The sequence below is a fragment of the Ammodytes marinus genome, assembly GCF_949987685.1.
Source record: "Ammodytes marinus genome assembly, chromosome: 13".
Lineage (NCBI taxonomy): Eukaryota > Metazoa > Chordata > Actinopteri > Uranoscopiformes > Ammodytidae > Ammodytes > Ammodytes marinus.
The window spans coordinates 5,927,742-5,946,586 of record NC_137217.1 but is presented as its reverse complement, the minus strand read 5'-3'; the positions used below and the strand labels follow the sequence as shown (position 1 = coordinate 5,946,586).

Below are 18,845 nucleotides of genomic sequence, written 5' to 3'. Positions count from 1 at the left end.
AGACCAGGTGAGTGTGATTGCAGATGAGGGCCAGGTGTGAAGTGAGACAGACAGGGGGAGTGGCAGACACAGAAGGAGGAAAACACAGCGGGCTGCTGTGACCACAACAATGAGAGTGTTTCATAACATTTAGAAGTTCCTAGTATGAGGTTTAAAACTCCCAACAAAATAACAATCCCTGGTGAGTTTTAAGGTAGAAGTCTGCCACAATGCTAAGGTGATATAAAGGATATCTTATTCAATTCTTCATTTTAAGTCAAAAGACAGATGGCACATTTATACATTTTCAAATGGCCTAAAAAATGAACTACAAATTGTGAGGTTGATTAATTAACTTGACTTAGTTAAGTTACAATTCACTCGTCAGCGTTTATGATTCAGACGTGTATGGAGTCTCAATGTGCTGCAGTAGGAGTGAAGCATTGGGGAACTGAGTGTTACAATGGTAGCAGTCAGTACAGAGGTTGCTTCGCTAACAAATTCACAGTGACGATGTTATTGTGCTAAGGTTTGGCCGGTGTAATGTTAACCAGGTTCAACTATCTTACTTTAGCATGTTAGCATGCCAGCATTTGACGACACGCAGATTAACACCCAACACGATGGGAAAGTCGATAGTGTTGTACATGCCCGTTTTGACCTAGGCTGTGCATTTCAACTGGATTCCTTTGCAGCTAACAGTGCATAGCCTACAGGTAGCTGATCAGAAGGAGATATTCACTGATTTTGACAACAAAAAAGAAAGTAATTTGGAAAACAAACGTGCTCAAGAATTGCTGACTCCACCTTTAAATGGTGGGCTAACCCCGTAGAGCCGAGCCAATGAATCCAGGATGATAGAAAATATTGGACGTGTCTCGGTGATGGGAGGATGATGTCAAAATATTCATCCTTTAACTCCCCCTGAAATATGACTTTAAGTCTAAGTACCAACATTAGTGTCAGCGCTTTATGGGAATGATAAAATGACTCGGTGTAATCAGTTTTCTCCGCGTAGAAAAATCAATAACGGGAGTCTCGCAAGCCTGTCTGCTGGGATGGTGAAAAAGACAGAGTTGAGCATTAACACTGGAGGATTCCTTTAATGGTCCTACTTCATACAGACGGCACTGTAATAGAATTGGGCCACAGCATGTTTACACCATAAATTGCCTATCTTTTAATGTGGTATACAGTGCCGCCGCTGCTGGTCTCAGAGCTGTGAGTGCCGCAACAGCAAGCCCCTCGGACTGTAATTTAGACACACGCGCCGGACACACATACACACACACACACACACACACACACACACACACACACACACACACACACACACACACACACACACACACACACACACACACACACACAAAGCTTTGCGGACACCCAAGGACACTTTGGTAGACACTTACCCATAAACACACACACACACACACACACACACACACACACACACACAACGCTGCTAGGAAATTTGTATCCGGCCCCCAGTCTGTCACTGGCAAGCAACGATTACAAGACTTTGTTATATCACAGGAATAACACACACACACACACACACACACACACACACACACACACACACACACACACACACACACACACACACACACACACACACACTCTCACTCTCACTCTTTTTGAAAAGGAAATTCACGTCACACATGCTCCGTCTGGGTGTGCATGAGCAGTTTTCTCCTTGTTAGAGAACAGTGCAGTGAGTTGAAAGGAACAGGACGTAGCAATAATAGGAAAAAGAAAAAGCCCGTCTGCTCAATGTCTCTCAGCAATCATTTATTCAGAAAAGAAAAAAAGATTTATTTTCGAGACCTTCGATGGGAAACATTATAGTTTCATTCTTCCTCTCGCCATGCCTTAATACATATTCATTCATGCTCCTCTCTTGCATTGTCCTCCTCCCTGTCCCACTGCTTATCATATCCTCACTGTCTATCACCTTCATCCTCAGAGCTCTCATCATCCACAGTCTCATCACCATCATCTTTATCTCCTCCTCCTCTTCCTCACTCAAACTTCCCTTTTTCTTCCTCTCTCTCTCTCTCTTCCCTTCTCTCTCTCTTTCCCTCTCTATTGTTGCCTCTGCCATCTGTCCTGCTTTTTTTTCTCCTGCTTTTCGTATGGGCTGTGGGCTCTTCAGATCAGCTGAGTGACAGAGTGCCATCAAAAGGGGATGATGGAGGGAGACGGAGATGAAAAAGCGAAAGAGGAGATGATGAAGGGAGTGTGACAGAAGATGGGAAAAGTGCTTATGCAAATGATCACGTTCGGTGATTATTGGCGGCTATAAGTTTGGCAGTAAAGTTTGTCCAAAATCTCTACGTTTTCTACGCCTGCTTCTTGAGTTAGACATATTTTTGTTCAAGAATATGTGGCGTGCCAGTAGACACATGAAAGCAGCCATTTTATACAATGGATAGCGACACAGGGTAACTCTGATTAATGATTGGTGGAGTCATATTGCAAGCTGTCCATTGACTTACATGACCGCATGAAGAAATGATGGAAGTAGCAGAAAAGATATAGTGCTTGGCGTTAGCATGCCTGGTGCTATGCTAGGTCCCACAGGTGCTGTTAACAAGTGAAACCTGGCCGGTCTGCATGGTCAGGACTGTGTGTACAGACGGCACTTGATTGACATCCCGTCACTCTCCCTTTAGTTCTGTGTTGGACCTGTCAATGGGCTCCATTACAGCACAGTGTCAAAAGTGAAATATAACTGCTGCATGTCGGCATATTCAGAAAATATTCATGTGTTTACTGATAGCAAGCACTGAACTTTGAGAGACCAGAGATGTATGGAGTCCAAACAGAGGGAGCTTTCACATTAGCCGTGTCACACCGTCTCACCATATTAGATATATGACCAGGCTGGCTGCATTATACACTGCCTCACTATCAGGGGTCAGAGACAGTTATGAGACAGTAGCCTCATCTCTTGAATAAATAAATTCTATTAGACACTGGCTGAGTGGAAACTGTAGCTGGAACCACTAAAGTCTGCAAGGTAAAGTCATGTGACCTCAGGGGATGGCCAAGTTAGCACAACGCTAATCTTCTAGCCTGTGTATGGAGGACATAGGCACTGGCAGGTACAGGTAGGCAGGCAGACAGGCCAGAAGGCAGGCAGACAGATCATTGATAATGTGCTGTTCTAATGACTTCCATCAGCATTCTATAGTTAGTTGTAGAGTCAATAGGACTTATAGGACAGTAGTTCACCATTTAACCCTGAGAGTACTGCAAACAAGAGTAAACAACGTTTGCAATCCCATATCATAATGTTGTAAGTAGATTATATTGAATGAAGTTTAAAAGGCTGACTAGAAATGTCAGACTTTAGAAAGACTGCCTGCAATGTTGTATACTGTCATGGTCATTGATGTGAAGACATTTTGTTTAAAAGCAGTAGAAAGATATTGACCTAACAGGTAATGACATCTCTGTCTAAACAATATCTATCTACTGTGACCTCATTTCATTAAAGCTGCCGTATACAGCAGACCGGTTCTTGTTTGATGGTGTTTTAGGACGGAGTTCTTTTGTTTGCTTCCTGCTCAGTTCTCCATCCTTCACATTGAAGTATCTACTCATCACAACTCCATCTCACCACTCTGGCATTTTGAAATGACACTGAAGTCTCGTTTCCACTGAGCAGCCCAGGCACGGCACGGTTCGGTTCGGCAGGGCACAGTAACCCATGGATCTGGCTTACTTTTCCACTGCCGATAGTACCATTACTTGGTAGGCTTGGTTCATTCCGGACTGTGTAAGCTGCCATCAGAGTAAATACAGGCTATGTATCAGAGCCGTCGAACAGCGCTGGCCGCGGCAGCTACCTACCTATGGTGACATCATAGCAGTGTCAGCAGGACACAGTTCAGCCTGCTGATTGACTCAATGAAGTGTTAAAACACCACACAATAAACAAAGAGCTGCACGCCGAAATCTTACTCTTGCCGAGGTCACTATATACGGTGGTTTATCTCTCACATGGAAATGATGATTCCGTCGACCAATCAACTGACTGCATTGTGTAGCTCCACCCTTTTGGAAACCTTTGGGGACAGTTTGGTACCCCAACAAAAGGGTGACAAATATAGGTGCGGCTCGCCTCACTTGTCTTGGTACCCTTTACAACTTTTGACAGTGAAAACTCAACAAGCCGTACCTAACCAAAACCAAACCACTTAGTGGAAATGAGGCTCTATTAATCTGTAGTGTCTATGTTAGTAAAAGGAGGATGAGGCATAATTCACCACGTGAGGACAGGTTTACTGTCGCCTCACATTTCAAAGCTTTACTTCAAATTCATATGACAGCTGAATGGGAGTGAAAAAAAAGAGTAAAAAGGATGGACTGAGGGAAAAGATAAGCTGGGAGAGTGATAGAGCTGGAAAAGAGAAGATAGAGAGAGAAGATGAGACTGAAAGAGGAATGAAAGACAGAGAGAGGAGAGGAGAGGAGAGGAGAGGAGAGGAGAGGAGAGGAGAGGAGAGGAGAGGAGAGGAGAGGAGAGGAGAGGAGAGGAGAGGAGAGGAGAGGAGAGGAGAGGAGAGGCAAGTCACCGAGGCTTCACTAATTGCCACTCAGAAGAAGGGGAGAGAGTTTGTTCCAGAGAACGGTCATGCTGGTCTGTTCTTTGAATCGGATCTCTGTTTCCCCCCCGCCACCGTCTAGACAAGAGCAGAACAAGCTGTTCTTGTTATGGGAGAGAGAGAGGAGAAAATGTGCAGTGTCATTAGGTCGCTCACTCGGAAGGACTCACACCAGGAACAGGCCTGCAAGGTGTTTGATGTGTCTTTCTGTGTGTGTGTGTGTGTGTGTGTGTGTGTGTGTGTGTGTGTGTGTGTGTGTGTCCAGGTTACGGGATGTCCCCCCCCCCCCCACCAGACATCAATGAATTTTGTTTATAGCATTTGCTTCCACTTTTCCTTGCGAAGAATAATTTTTTACATCAATCTTTCCATAACAGTAGCTCATCAAATGTTAAACAGTAGAAAATAATGTCCCCCCCCCATAGGGTGAATAATCTGGCTGAAACTTAATTACAGGCTTGCATCCACTTTAAACTGCTTAGGGGCCAAAGGAAAAATGACCTGATGGGTCCCTGTTAACCCCAGTCGCTGTGCAGTGTGTCCATTATTCATATACTAGCTGTCTGTTGTCTGGTTAAAAAACAATTAACCCTTTAGCCATTAGCGCTATGGTGTGATGTTATTATGGGAGGGTCCCCATTGTGTTTACTCTTGTGCATGCGAGATAAGATTAGATAAGAAAACCCTTTATTAGTCCCACAGTGGGGACCTTTTCGGGGTTACAGAGGCAACAGGATAGTGCAAATAATAATAGCAAAAGTGACGACTTGCTAACAGATGTAGCAGCGCACCAACAATGGCATGAAAGTAGAAAACAGCTTGAAGGTAAACATGGGTGCAAACGATGTAGGTTTTCAAATTTCTTTACAAAAGAAATGTAGTGCGGCGGATTTTTCACGAGTTAGGAGATGTAGTTTTATTTGTATGCTGTTTATTTAAATATGGCTAACTGTCAAAAACAATAGTGTTATTCAACCCTTTCTTTGCAAGCTGCATTTTCTCTTGATAACTAATTAAAGACAGCAACCCGACAGTGCAAGCTGTGCACAAAAACACACAAGCAAAGTTGGAACACACATACCATTACACTTAAGTCCATGAGGTTTCCCAACATGCCGACCTTACGACACCGCCCTAACTATGAAATCCAAACTGATATATTTGATATATAATGAAACATGAAACATGTCCAGTGAATGAAGAACATGCATTGTTGATAGTGTACTGTCAGGATATCTTCTCTTATGTTGTCATTTCTTTCTTATGAGTTCCCCAGGAGTAATGGAAGTTCAATGGTAAAACTGCTGGATGTTCTATTTGAATTGCACATTATATACACATTAATAAATACACATTATCGCACATTAAGCCTGGAGTTCCAATGGCCCCCTGCTTGGCATTGTCTGGTAACTCCTGGTTCCTTCCCGGTTTCTTGTTTTTTTTCTCATGTCACTCTCGAGTTCTCGTTTTGCTCGATGATTGATTTCCCTTTGTTGTAGGAGGATTGTGTTTTGTATTTTTTTTTTCACCCTCTGCATCATAAATCTAAGAGAAAACAAACTGTAAAACACTGTTAAACAAGCGTGTCCATGGAGATGACACGCAGCAGTTCACAACACAACAACGTTCCGAACCCGCCTCCACAGCTCAATTTGCTATTTAGTTGAAGTTTTTCGTGAGTTTTTAATTAAGAGTAACTATTGTGTTGGCGGGGATGAATCAGAGCCCACGTTAACACAGTGGAACTTTGTCACTTCACTTTAAATCAAGTTGAAGTGGAAAAAATAGTCTGTACATTTTTTTTTTCTCCAAGAGTTCAATAGTTTGCTATTCACGCTACAGTGTATAATTGCTTGATTAAAAATCAGTTCAAAGACGGAATTATCACTCGCTATCGGACTTTTTCTAAGTGTTGAAAACTCAAACAATGTGTTCTCTTAGACAACATGTAGTCTTTATAAGCCACACACATGTGAACAGTTTATACTGTTATGTAAGGCCAGGGTGAGAACATGAGTTGACATTGTGGTCTGTTGAGTATCCTGAGTAACCAGGGATGATGTTTGTGGAAAACAAATAAACAACTGTATTGTGTTGGAATGGGACCAGAGATCTCACCAAGCAGATATTCTCAACATGAAAGCAACCTCTTGGTACGCCGGTATTATGTTCTAACTTGTCTTGCCACCAATACTTCCAAACACACTACTGCATTGCTCACATCAGTTTTTTCCACACTACAATAGCCATGGCCTTAACTCACTTTTACCATTTACTCCTAGCAGAATCTCCCTCTCTCACTGTCCTCTTACTGTCCAGCTGCCATAATTTAGATTTTTTTTTTAAATGACTCACCATCAATTATTACCATGTGTTCACAGCAGTTAGCTTAACGAGCTGCACAGGACTCGTCTGCCTTTTTTGACCTTGGTTTAGCCTGACAGAATGACTGCAGGCACTACAGGGGGATTAGAAAAATAATTTTCACCCTTTTTCTATGTGTGTGTGTGTGTGTGTGTGTGTGTGTGTGTGTGTGTGTGTGTGTGTGTGTGTGTGTGTGTGTGTGTGTGTGTGTGTGTGTGTGTGTGTGTGTGTCTCTGTGTCTGTGTCTGTGTTTGTTCGTCCCAACCTGCGCTGACTCAAGATACATCCATAGGTGACATCACTTACCTCTAAAATGTATAGATATGTGGGTTTAGCTTTTTGAATGGCGTGGTCCTTATTCTTTAACAGCCCTGCTAACAAAACACCTTCTGGCTTGGAAGCAAAGGTTTGCAGTGCAAGGTCGGTTCAGCTTGTCAATCAAACGCATACACCACAACCGGCCAGCAAAAGCTATAAGCATGGGGCCAGAGCATTGGTCAATCATAACCTCTGTAAAAGAGAAAAAGGACTTCTGTGATTTCAGATTGAACCACAAACTAGCCGACATATGCTGCAGTGTGCTGGACGTGCCTGCTGTGTAGAATATATAACTATGCGTGTGCGAGTCCTTATCATTCAACCCCCATTCATCTTTCTTTGCACCTAACCACTCTCAGCACACTCCAGGGGTAAACTGACACAGCCTCGCTTCCCAGTGTATCAAATTATTTTCTTTTTGCCTCATTATGATTAAAAGTTCCGCGTGATTATTCATCCCCCCTCGACAATACACTCTATATATTTTCCCTTTTTCATTTTGTTTGGAAGTGTTGTTGTTTTTTTCGTTTTCTTTCTTTTTTTTACCACCAGATAGTGCTAATCAGCCATATTAATATTTTGGGGGAAAAATAAGCGTTTTTTTTGGTAATAACCTTGACAGTACAGTATTAGGCCAATGGTTCGGGGGCTGAGGCACATCAAAGGCTCCCCCATTTGAAAAGCTGTTTGTTTGTTTGTTTGTTTGATGTTTTGAACCGGAAACCACATTTTCGCCTGGCCTCGTTTCTGTGTGAACTCAACCAACTAACTGGTTAAAACAAAAAAGGAATAAAATGAATAAGAATTTCACATGACCTTGCAAATTCTGAGGCGTAAATTACGGGCAGAGGTGTACATAACCTAGTAGTTGAACATTTTAGTTAACTTTACATTATATCGATGCTTTCACACACTTTAATATTTAAGACGGTTTATTCATCATATGCAACGACGACAATCACAGTGGCAATGAAATTCTTAAGTCCCAGGCTCCTCTCAACAATGCAATAGAAGGAGGGAAGAGAGAGAGACACAAATATACTCAAAAGTAGTGCAAGGACACGACGATATAAAGGGTATAGAGCTTAGGTGCATTATAGAGCTGCAACGATTAATCGACAAATCGATTATTAATCGATTACTAAAATAATCGTCAACTATTTTGATAATCGATGAATCGCTTTGAGTAATTTTTTAATAAAAAATGTCCAAATTCTCTGATTTCAGCTTCTCAAATGTGAATATTTTCTGGTTTCTTTAATCCTATTATGACAGTAAACTGAAATATCTGTGTGTTTTGGACATAACAATACATTTGAGGACGTCAACATGGGCTTTGGAAAATTGATCAACATTTTTCACCATTTTCTGACATTTTACGGACCAAAACACTAATCGATTAATAATCAATTAATCGAGAAAATAATCAACAGATTAATGAATTAGTAGCAGCCCTAGTGCATTATATAAATATAGAGTAAGTTCAGAGTACAAAATAAAGTAAAATCAAATGTAGATGAAAACGAATTCTATACATGGAAATAACACTGAAAATAATGCAGTGTAATGCACTTTACATGTTATAGAATAAACTCGTAAAAAATATGTATATGTAATATGTATAGGTGTATATACTTTATACATATGTTGTGCAGCATGAACCTGCTTGCATCCACTACTACTGCATTGACACTGTTGTATCTGTGTGGGCCTATTCATTCTATTTTTTAACACCTTTTTTAAACAGTAATTCCTTATTCAAAGCATTCATTATTGCTTGATTGTGTTCGTCTTTCAAAATGTTCCAACTGCAGAGATGGGGAGCGGATCGATCAGGTCCAATCATTCCTTAAAAGCAGGCAGCACACACTTACAGACCTTGAAGGAATAAGACATTGTGTTCCTCTCAAATCAAATCAGTTGTATTTGTATAGCCCAAAATCACAAATACATTTGTCTCAGTGGGCTTTACATTTCATACAATATGACACCCTGCCCTTACACCCTTAGCTCGGCTGAGAAAAAACTCCCAGTAAAAACCCGGGATTAAAAAAATTTAAGAAATCTCAGGGAGAGTCGACAAAGTAAGGGATCCCTCTCCCAGGACGGACATGCTGCAATAGATGTTCCTCTCTCTTTAGAAGCTACAACGTTTGCCTCTGGACTGTGAGCGTGGCTATATTCAGAGAACTAAAGGTGTGAAATAGTTGTGCTAAGAAATATTTTTTTCTCTCTCTCAACTTGTCCTCCCCCTCCTCCCTCCCTCCCTCCCTCCCTACCCTACCCTCCCTCCCCTGCCCTCCCTTTCCACAGAGTGCAAGTTCCACTGCACCAATGGGAATTGTTTGCGTCTGGGCTCGCTGATCTGCAACCAGCTGAATAACTGTGGGGACAACAGTGATGAGGAGAACTGCCCCGTGGTCACCCAGCACCCTCCGCCGGGCATCTTCAACTGTGAGTGCTGCACAATACTCCGCCTATGTCTCTCTCTCTCTCTCTCTCTCTCTCTCTCTCTCTCTCTCTCTCTCTGTTTTTACCTGGCACAAACACACGCACGCACGCACGCACGCACGCAAAGACACACACACACACACACACACACACACACACACACACACACACACATGCACAATATGGTAATTCTATATTTGTGAGGACCATCATTGAGATAATGCATTCCTTAGCCCCTTACCCGTAACCCTAATCATCAAAAAAAAAATATCCCTAACCCTAACCCTCACACTTACCCTAATTCAAACCTAATTCATCCCTGAACCTCAACACCTTTTCTTGAATCTCAAACAGCCCTTTAAAGAAGTGAGGACCAGGCAAAATGCCCTCACTTTTTAAAAAATGGCCTCACTCCCACACAGACACGCACGCACGCACACAGGCAGACAGACTGACACACTCAAGGTGTTCTCTCCTCTCTCTCTCTCTCTCTCTCTCTCTCTCTCTCTCTCTTGCTCTCTCTCTCTTTCTCTCTCTCAGTTGTCTTGTCCCTGGGGTCTCTTTGTCAGATGTGATGTGGATGCTGAGCTGCAAAAGTCTTTTCTTCGGGGAGGTGTGGTACTGCAAGCCACCTTTCCACTCGAGTAAGAACCCTTTCTTTACAGGATAGAAGGATTCTCTAGGACAGAACTTGTGCTGCTTGTGGATGTTAAAAAAAATAAAATGAAAAAAAGCTGTGAATTTCGTAGCACATTAGCTGCAGATTTACTAAATAGGCATTTTGATCATAAACCTCCATTGGGCATTGAAACAAACAACACAATAACCGTGATCTTTTACGACAGAGCCGAGGGGCTGCGTAGAGTCAGATCACAGGAACATCTGAGACGACAAGACACTCAATAATGAATCCAAATGCATACTTAAAGAACAATCAACACAGCTCGTATAGCAAATAGAACACCATAAAAACAAAATAGGGCAAATAGGTAAAAACAAAGATGGTTTTTCCAAAATTTCAAGTCAGTTTCACAGTATCCACAGTAGAACACAGGCAGCAGATGAAAGGACAGTTGGTTAGTGAGGAGCGTGCAATGTCTCACAGGTCATGTTTGATGACCATTGAACATATGAATGCTTAGTGCTCAGTCACCGTTCATGTCTTTGCATCTGATGTGTATTCCTAGCCAAGCCCAAATGACACTGTTGGCATCTGTGTAATTTGTCACGTGGGGCAAAATGTCTTCATTCGTCCCCATAAGTGACATTTGGAAAAACGTTTGTGAATGCTTGTGTGTAGTCACCCAGTATAGTGGAAACAGGGTCAAATGCATGTCTGTGTCAGTTAGTAAGGGGGTGATATATATGGGCATGCTCAGTAGGGATGCACCGACATTTCGGCCACCGAAAAAGCAGTTCTGTAAGGCGCGTGCATGAAAATGTCAGAGTCCAGTGTGGGAGCATTTTTTTTGTCCAAGACCGATGTTTAATCACCTTAAAACACAAAAGCCTTGGCGAGCAAAGCAGCGATACACCTAGTCTAACCTGGGTTTAAACTCGGTGACGGTGGGTAACAGTGAAATTCCCAGTGATACCTTGCACTAGGTGTGAGCCGCAGTGCAAAACAAACTCTGGTTTGACGGCTAAATTGAGAACCGGGGATATCCTGCCCGTTAGCGTTGTTGAGGGGAAAGGCTTCTGCGATCTGATTGCATTTCTGGAGCCTGGATAGGCTACAAAGAGCCATGTCGTCAAACTAACTGCGCAAATAGAGAAAATGTTGCGTGAGCTGCCCCCCTCTACACTCTTTGGTGTCTGGCGGTGACACATTGCAGATATTTTCTTATGACACGGCACTGATAAATGCTGTGTTCTGATTGGTCAATGGCAGCATTCTACTGTATGATATCTCTGGATAACTGACCGCTGTTTAGGATGATTCACCGTTGTTCGGGTGACAGACTGTTGCTATGGACATTGTTTTTGATGGATCACTTCATGTCATATCGATCCACTGATAGACGTCTCCAAACAGTTACATACAACTCAAAAACACAATGGGACACTGTTTTACTACATGACTGTATGTATGTAGAGAGCAATACACGATTGGAGTCATGGTCAATGTGGGAAGAATCTCCATTCTAGACGTGAAGAAGTTTGTCCACGGAGCTGCTACATAGTTGCTTTGTGCGTTGCTATGGAAGACGCTCCCACAGTAGCGGCCCATTTTTTTTTGTATCATAAGCAATAAAAACATTTATAAATCAGTACAAACCAAATTCTATTCCTCAATGTAGGTCATTATTTAGTACCCATGTGCTAAGCGGGATCATTTAAAGCGGAAGGCTCAGGAAGACAGGTAAGGTGTCCAACACTAAGTAGGCCTACATATCCATCTGAAGCATCATCCTCAAACACCTTTTTTTACTTTTCCATGTCTCGTTCTGCCCCAAATGTTTTATTAGAAAATAATTTTTTCTGCTTTCATAAGCCCCGCCCACCTCCCACTGAGGAGCACTAGTGTCCAGGGAACCAGATGAGAGCACACTGGATGCTTCACCATCAAGGGAAACAGAGAGAGGGAGAGAGACCATGCAGAGATGGGACAGAGAGAGAGAGAGGCCATGCAGAGATAGGACAGAGAGAGAGAGGGAGAGAGAGACCATGCAGAGATAGGACAGAGAGAGAGAGAGAGAGAGAGAGAGAGGGAGAGCGAGACCATGTAGAGATAGGACAGAGAGAGAGGGAGAGAGAGACCATGCAGAGATGGGACAGAGAGAGAGAGGGAGAGAGGGAGAGAAACAGAGAGAGGCAGAGAGAGAGAGAGAGAGATAGAGGCAGAGACAGAGAGGGAGAGAGACAGAGACAGAGAGAGAGAGAGAGGCAGAGAGAGAGAGATAGAGGCAGAGAGAGAGAGAGAGAGACAGAGAGACAGAGAGAGATAGAGGCAGAGAGAGAGAGACAGAGAGACAGAGAGACAGAGATAGAGAGATAGAGAGATAGAGGCAGAGAGAGAGGGAGGGAGAGAGACCACGCAGAGATGGGACAGAGACAGACAGAGAGAGAGGGAGAGAGAGACAGAGAGAGAGAGATGCAGAGAGAGAGGGTGAAGGACACCATTGGGCTCTGATGGCTGTCTTCCAGGCCACTTTGATGTGCCGCAGCGTTCTCTTTCAACAACTTTTAGGGACGTGAGGGAAAACTTTTTACAGCAGCACTTTCATCCTTGTCGTTTGTGTGTGTGTGTGTGTGTGTGTTTGTGTGTGTGTGTGTGTGTGCGTGTGTGTGTGTGTGTGTGTGTGTGTGCGTCTGTGTCTGGCTCCTTACCTTCCTCCCCTCCCCTACTTCGAATGCGCCTCACCTCTCAAACCTGCCAGCCTTGTTGTTTCTTAAATTTACCCCACTTCTTCTCCTTTACTCTTTTCGTGAACCCTTCTTTTCCTCCGCCAGGCTCTAAGAACAACCTTTTTTTTTGTTGTTTTGGGAGGGAGGGGTAGTGGCAGTTGGGGGGTTGGGGGGGTGGGCACTCATTTCCAATGGATAGAATCCTGAGCCGGGTACTTAAAATATTTAGCTGTCTAGAGCGAATGTTAATGCGAGTGTCTGCGGCCGGGGTTATGGGAAAAGCTGTATACGATGATTGCAAATTTTCTGAGCGCGGCGCACATTTTCTGGTGATGCCCCAGAGAAAGCGAGAGACACACACACACACACACACACGGGGGGGGGGGGGGCTAGGGAGAAAGAGAGGGATGGTATGAGGGAGGGAGGGAGGGAGGGAGAGAGAGAAAAAAAGAAGAAAAAGATTGGCAAAATTAGGCAGGGATTTGAAAAGAGTGCAGACAGACTCAGGGAAAAAAAGGAAAAAGGAGCTGGAAGTGAGACAGAGGGCCGGACATGAAGGATAACAGAGACAAGAGAGAGAGAGAGAGAGAGACAGAGAGAGAGAGAGAGAGAGAGAGAGAGAGGAATTGAAAGAAGAGGAAGAGAGAGGGACACAGAACATGTTTCTGTGGTAATGGAGTTTGCCGTCCTGTTGTAGCCGCTGGCTGTTGCCGTGGCAGTGGCAGACAGATGGATAATGAATACTGTCTAGACACACTGCAGCCTGACTCCCTGCACTAAAGCTCCCTGCTGCACCTCCTCTGCTCTCTTTTCCTCTCTCTCCCCTCTCTCACTCTTTCTCCTCTCCTCTCCTCTCCTCTCCTCTCCTCTCCTCTCCTCTCCTCTCCTCTCCTCTCTCTCTCTCTCTCCCCCCTCTTTTTCCCCCATCGCTCTCTTTCTCTCCTCTATCCCTCTCTATCTCTCTCCCTCCTCTTTCTCCCCCCTCCCTCTCTCTCCTCTCCTCTCCTCTCCTCTCCTCTCCTCTCCTCTCCTCTCCTCTCCTCTCCTCTCCTCTCCTCTCCTCTCCTCTCCTCTCCTCTCCTCTCCTCTCCTCTCCTCTCCTCTCCTCCCTCTTTTACCCCCTCGCTCTCTCTCTCCTCTTTCCCTCTCTCTCTCTCTCTCTCCCCCTCTTTCTCCCCCTCTCTCGCTCTCCTCCTAAACGTCCTTCAAAGTAATATTTGTGGTTGACAAAGCAATGCAAGACAACGATATTGACATAGATAGTGTTCATTGTCTTTGGATGGGATAGGAATAATTGTTGGAATACAACGCGCTGACATCACAACTCTTCTACCACTACTAGTGAACATAGCTGGTTCATTCAGAATATGCTGACTGACATGTAGAAGGGGCTATTCTCCTAGCTGCTGCTCATGGCAACACCTTATTTGGAACTTATTTGAACATAGATCATTTATAAGGAGACATGTCTTACTCATCTTCGTCGCCAATAATATTGTGTTTTGTATTGTGGAATAGAAATTCTTAAAACAGGTTTTCAAGATACAATGCAAACAGTGGTTATTGAAGAAACGTGTTGCTCCTGTGCTTTCCCTACAAATACTGCTGAAGAAGCTCTGTGTTGAATCAAATAGAAGAACAGATCAATTAAAGACCATCAAAGCTTATATGTTCCACCTTCAAATGAAGCAAGGTCTTTATTAGACATAAAACAAACCTCTGCTCGGTTCAGAGCACCCAGGGGTTTTACTGCTACAGCATTATTTAGATTGGTATAGCAGCCAGTAGCGTATGGTAGCTAATGATAGCAAAGAACATTTTACTGTGTAATAACCATTACTTGTCTTCCTCTGTACTCATATTGTCCCACAATTGGGGATTTTTAGGCACAGTGGGTTGCTCTGCAGACATTACGTAGTCTTGCTCTACATTTGCAGTTTTAGAACACTCACATTCGCATTCACAGATCACAGGCATATTGTAAGAACATTTTAGCATAAAAAATGTTCAGCAAACAATAAAGCTCCACTTTTTTTATGATTTTTTTAAAACCATAGCGTAGCATACACTCATCTCTATGCTAAAGTGACATGCAAGTAAGTCACAAATACACCCAGACAAACCTTTATACAATACATTAGCTTAGCGTTTGACCGCCACAACAAATCAAGTGATGGCCTGAAGTGATATTCTGTTTGCTGAGCACAGTGTGTACTTGCCATACTTGAATACTGAATACACACACACACACGCACGCACGCACGCAAGCACACACGCACACACACACACACACACACACACACACACACACACACACACACACACACACACACACACACACACACACACACGCACACACCATTCCTTACCTGTGTTATCGCTGCATTATTGTGGCTTTAATGTGAAATCAAAATATATTTGACTTATGCTATGGCTGGCAGACAAGATGCCCTAACACAGGGGCACAGCTTTTCACTGGATGCTTTGATGAGAGACAATTGCTGCGTTCCAATCCCCATACTTGCCTGAAACCGGCATTGAAGTCAAGGGATCATTGTTGTATCGATATTGACACTTTTGAAACCATATCCAGCCCTACTGCTGTGTCGGATTTGTCAACCCCCATCCCTGTAACCACCTCTATCCATTCCAACATCCCAGCATGCACCAGTCCAGACTTCTTCAATGCCCTGATATACTTCTAAACCGATCACTCGCGGTTTTGTTGATACTACATCACAGCAGTGCTTGTGTGTTTGCATAGGTGGAGGTGTTACACATGTGCAATGGGCTTGTACAGTCGGTGTACAGCTCATGTATAATTGAAACAACATTGGTCTGGGATATTAACGTCACACAGGGAGAGGTGGGGGAATTGGCTGTGCCCCTCTGTAATTGAACTCATAGTTCCGGATGGCATTTTTTAACCATTACAAAAATGAGAGGGCCTGGTGTGTGTAATAGACGTGGACATTCAGCTGGGCAAAAAGCCCAAAGCCTCCTCTGGGGTAGAGGGGGGAGGAGGGGGGAGGGGACAGAAGCATTGAAGGAAAGGCTAGGAAGAAACATGAAGCACATACAAGGTGGATTTGAGAAGAAAAAAAATTGTCCTTTTTCTCAACTCAGCCAAACATATTGATATTAATCAGTGCAACTTACACTTCCATAGGATATCATTATCTCTGATGTCCACATTCACAATGTGGGAATTGTAAATGTGCCTTCCCCTTCAAATATAATGACCAGGTTAAATCAACTCTACAGCTGTTAGAACAACCCAGGAGAGGAGGGGCCATTGTCTGTCCTTACCACACTGTGTCCCTGTGTGTGTGTTCTGTGTTTTACTGACAACATGTTGCCACTGGGGAAAATAGTTAATACTGAAAATGCAGTTGTTTCTTATTAAAAAAAAAACATGCTCTGATACAGACTGTGTGTCCAGATACAAATTAGAAATAGTGCAGGCACAGTCTCATTTCCCAGCAGCGGTGGCCTAATACTGCTCTCATTTGACCATTACCTTCAATAATTTAATTTGTGTACACTGCAAACAGGAACTGCTGCTAATACCTCATTAGAGCATACTGAAATGAGTAACGCCCCAAATGTGAACAAATATACAAGGCTTTTACACATTCATTGTTGAGTGTTCTGTTTTATTTTTACAAATTTTTGAGGAATGCAACATACCAGGAAATATCATAATCTGCAAAAATATAGAGATTTTGTTTTTGGTCATCGCACATATACTAAAACCTTTAGGACCAAAGCCCTCTACCAGTGACAACACTAGATGGTTCATAACAAAAACTAAAGTATTCTTGCTTCTGTCCATTATTACTAGTGCACTTTTTGCCAACACGTCAAGATAAGTAACACACCTATTACAGAGGGACGCTAAAATGTCTGGCTCTCTTCAAACAGCAGGGTGTAGTTATAAGAGACATTAGAAAGAGTGGTGGCTAATGCACCGTTTAGCAATGATGATCATTTGAGAAAGAATATGAGTTTTTTTTTTCACTGTGTGTTTTTCACAAAGTGTTCCATGTGTGGTACAAGGCCACACGTGCTGCCGTTTTCAGCCAGGCTATAGTCTCAGCTGTGTGGGCTTGTTAGGCTCTGCTGAAGTGTGAGGAGGGGGACAGACAGGGAAGTGGGAGACCAGAGAGAATGGCTTGGATCGATGGTCAACTCTAGCTTAGCCATTGATCCCAAGTCCAGTGTTGAACGGGCCACTTCAATAGCATCTCGCTATACAAGCCTCTCTCTTCGGACCTGCTGATTGATTGTGTGTTGTGCTGAAGAGTCATAACTCTGTGAAGGCTCATTATTGACTGCTCCTCCATTTCACACTGTCTGAGTGCCTTCCACAGACAGAAGGCTGTTGTGTTCAGCTGATGACTTCAACACTTTTCTGATACAATAAAAGTTGCCTTTTTTTCTGTCCTCTCTCTCGAGACACACCGTTTCTGAGAGAAAATCTATGACACGATCTATGAATGGTATAGGTCTGAAGGTTACAACATTTGTAAATAATCGCCCTGATGGAGACTAGAGTAGAAACGCATTGGACACTAACATTAGCCGCTAACGTCGCTACAACGACCGACTTAACAGAGGCGGCGCTATCATGGGTACTATCTTGTATTGGAAGAGGAAAACAACTGAAGAGTGGAGTTTGATTTCATGTTGAGAGTAGTGCCACTTAAACAGTGAAGGGCTGCTGTAGTGACCTTGCCAGTCACTAAAAGCCCTGGCTGCCATTTCTTATGAGTTATCTTGGTATTTTTCATTTTGCAGTGAGACAGTTGATGGAGAGATTGATCATTATCACACTAGAAAAGGGATTAGATAAAGACTATAGAGCCATGTTTCTGATCTGACAGTGGAGGAGCAGGGGTTGGTCTGCTGGATGTTTTAAAAGGCTTTTGGGGCTGTCTAAAGGGTTACCTGTGTCCCTCATTCCAACTTCAAAATAACCCAAGTGCAGCTTGAATCTTCTTGTTTTTTTCACGTCTCTGTTGAGTGCCTTTTTATTGTCTGGCTTTTGCGGTATGTCCACCAGATTAGATTAGTTTGTTTGATGTTTTTTTTTGTAGGAGCTAGAGTGATTGTATCCTTTTTGTACAGACTAACATTTCCAGACACCCATGTTAATTCACTGTCTCAACTCGGAGCTGCTTGGGGGCCTTGGCGCTTTTTATTGAAGCTGAATCTGTTTATCCGGGCCCCATTTATTCGATCCAGCCCGGTGACTATTATCGTAGAATTCCTATTATCTTAATTCCTTTGTCTCACCCAGACCTAAAAAATAAAAAAAAAAATTTTTTTTTTTTTTTTCTTACCTTAGGCTTACCAAGTAGTCTCTGTCTCTATTACCTCCCTGCTTTTCATCACTTAGCCCTAATCTCATGGTTGAACAAGCCTTCGCTGCAGCTTGCCCTCTCTCCTCCATTTTTCTAATTCTCTCATCCCCTCTTCCTCCCCCCTATCTCTCTACTCGCTCAGTTCTGACCCTCAAATACCACGTTTGGGAGGCGACTTGCTGTGTAATTATTACTGTTAACATGGCGGAGGTCTCACTCAGTGTGCAGCTGTTTGTCTATTTGCCAGTGACTTGATCTCCACCGGCGACTCACTCACGGGTCAATTAGGCAGCAAATGGATGGAGCCTGCAGGATGCTTGCTAATTAAATGGTGCCGTTGGGTTTAGGGCATGGATGGTGGTTAGACAGACAGTAGTAGTGACCCACCAGACCACATGCATTG

General features: G+C 43.3%; 1 protein-coding gene across 1 annotated transcript in view; it reads left to right on the top strand.

Moving 5' to 3' along the window:
• The window catches only part of LOC307259790 (low-density lipoprotein receptor class A domain-containing protein 4-like), a gene marked incomplete at its 5' end in the record, with an annotated part of 146,500 nt that overhangs the window by 16,641 nt on the left and 111,014 nt on the right, over nt 1-18,845 (top strand). Inside the window, one exon of the mRNA XM_080039791.1 lies at nt 9,591-9,731. Coding sequence (XP_079895917.1) covers nt 9,591-9,731 — 141 coding nt within the window. The remainder of the gene's footprint in view (nt 1-9,590; nt 9,732-18,845) is intronic.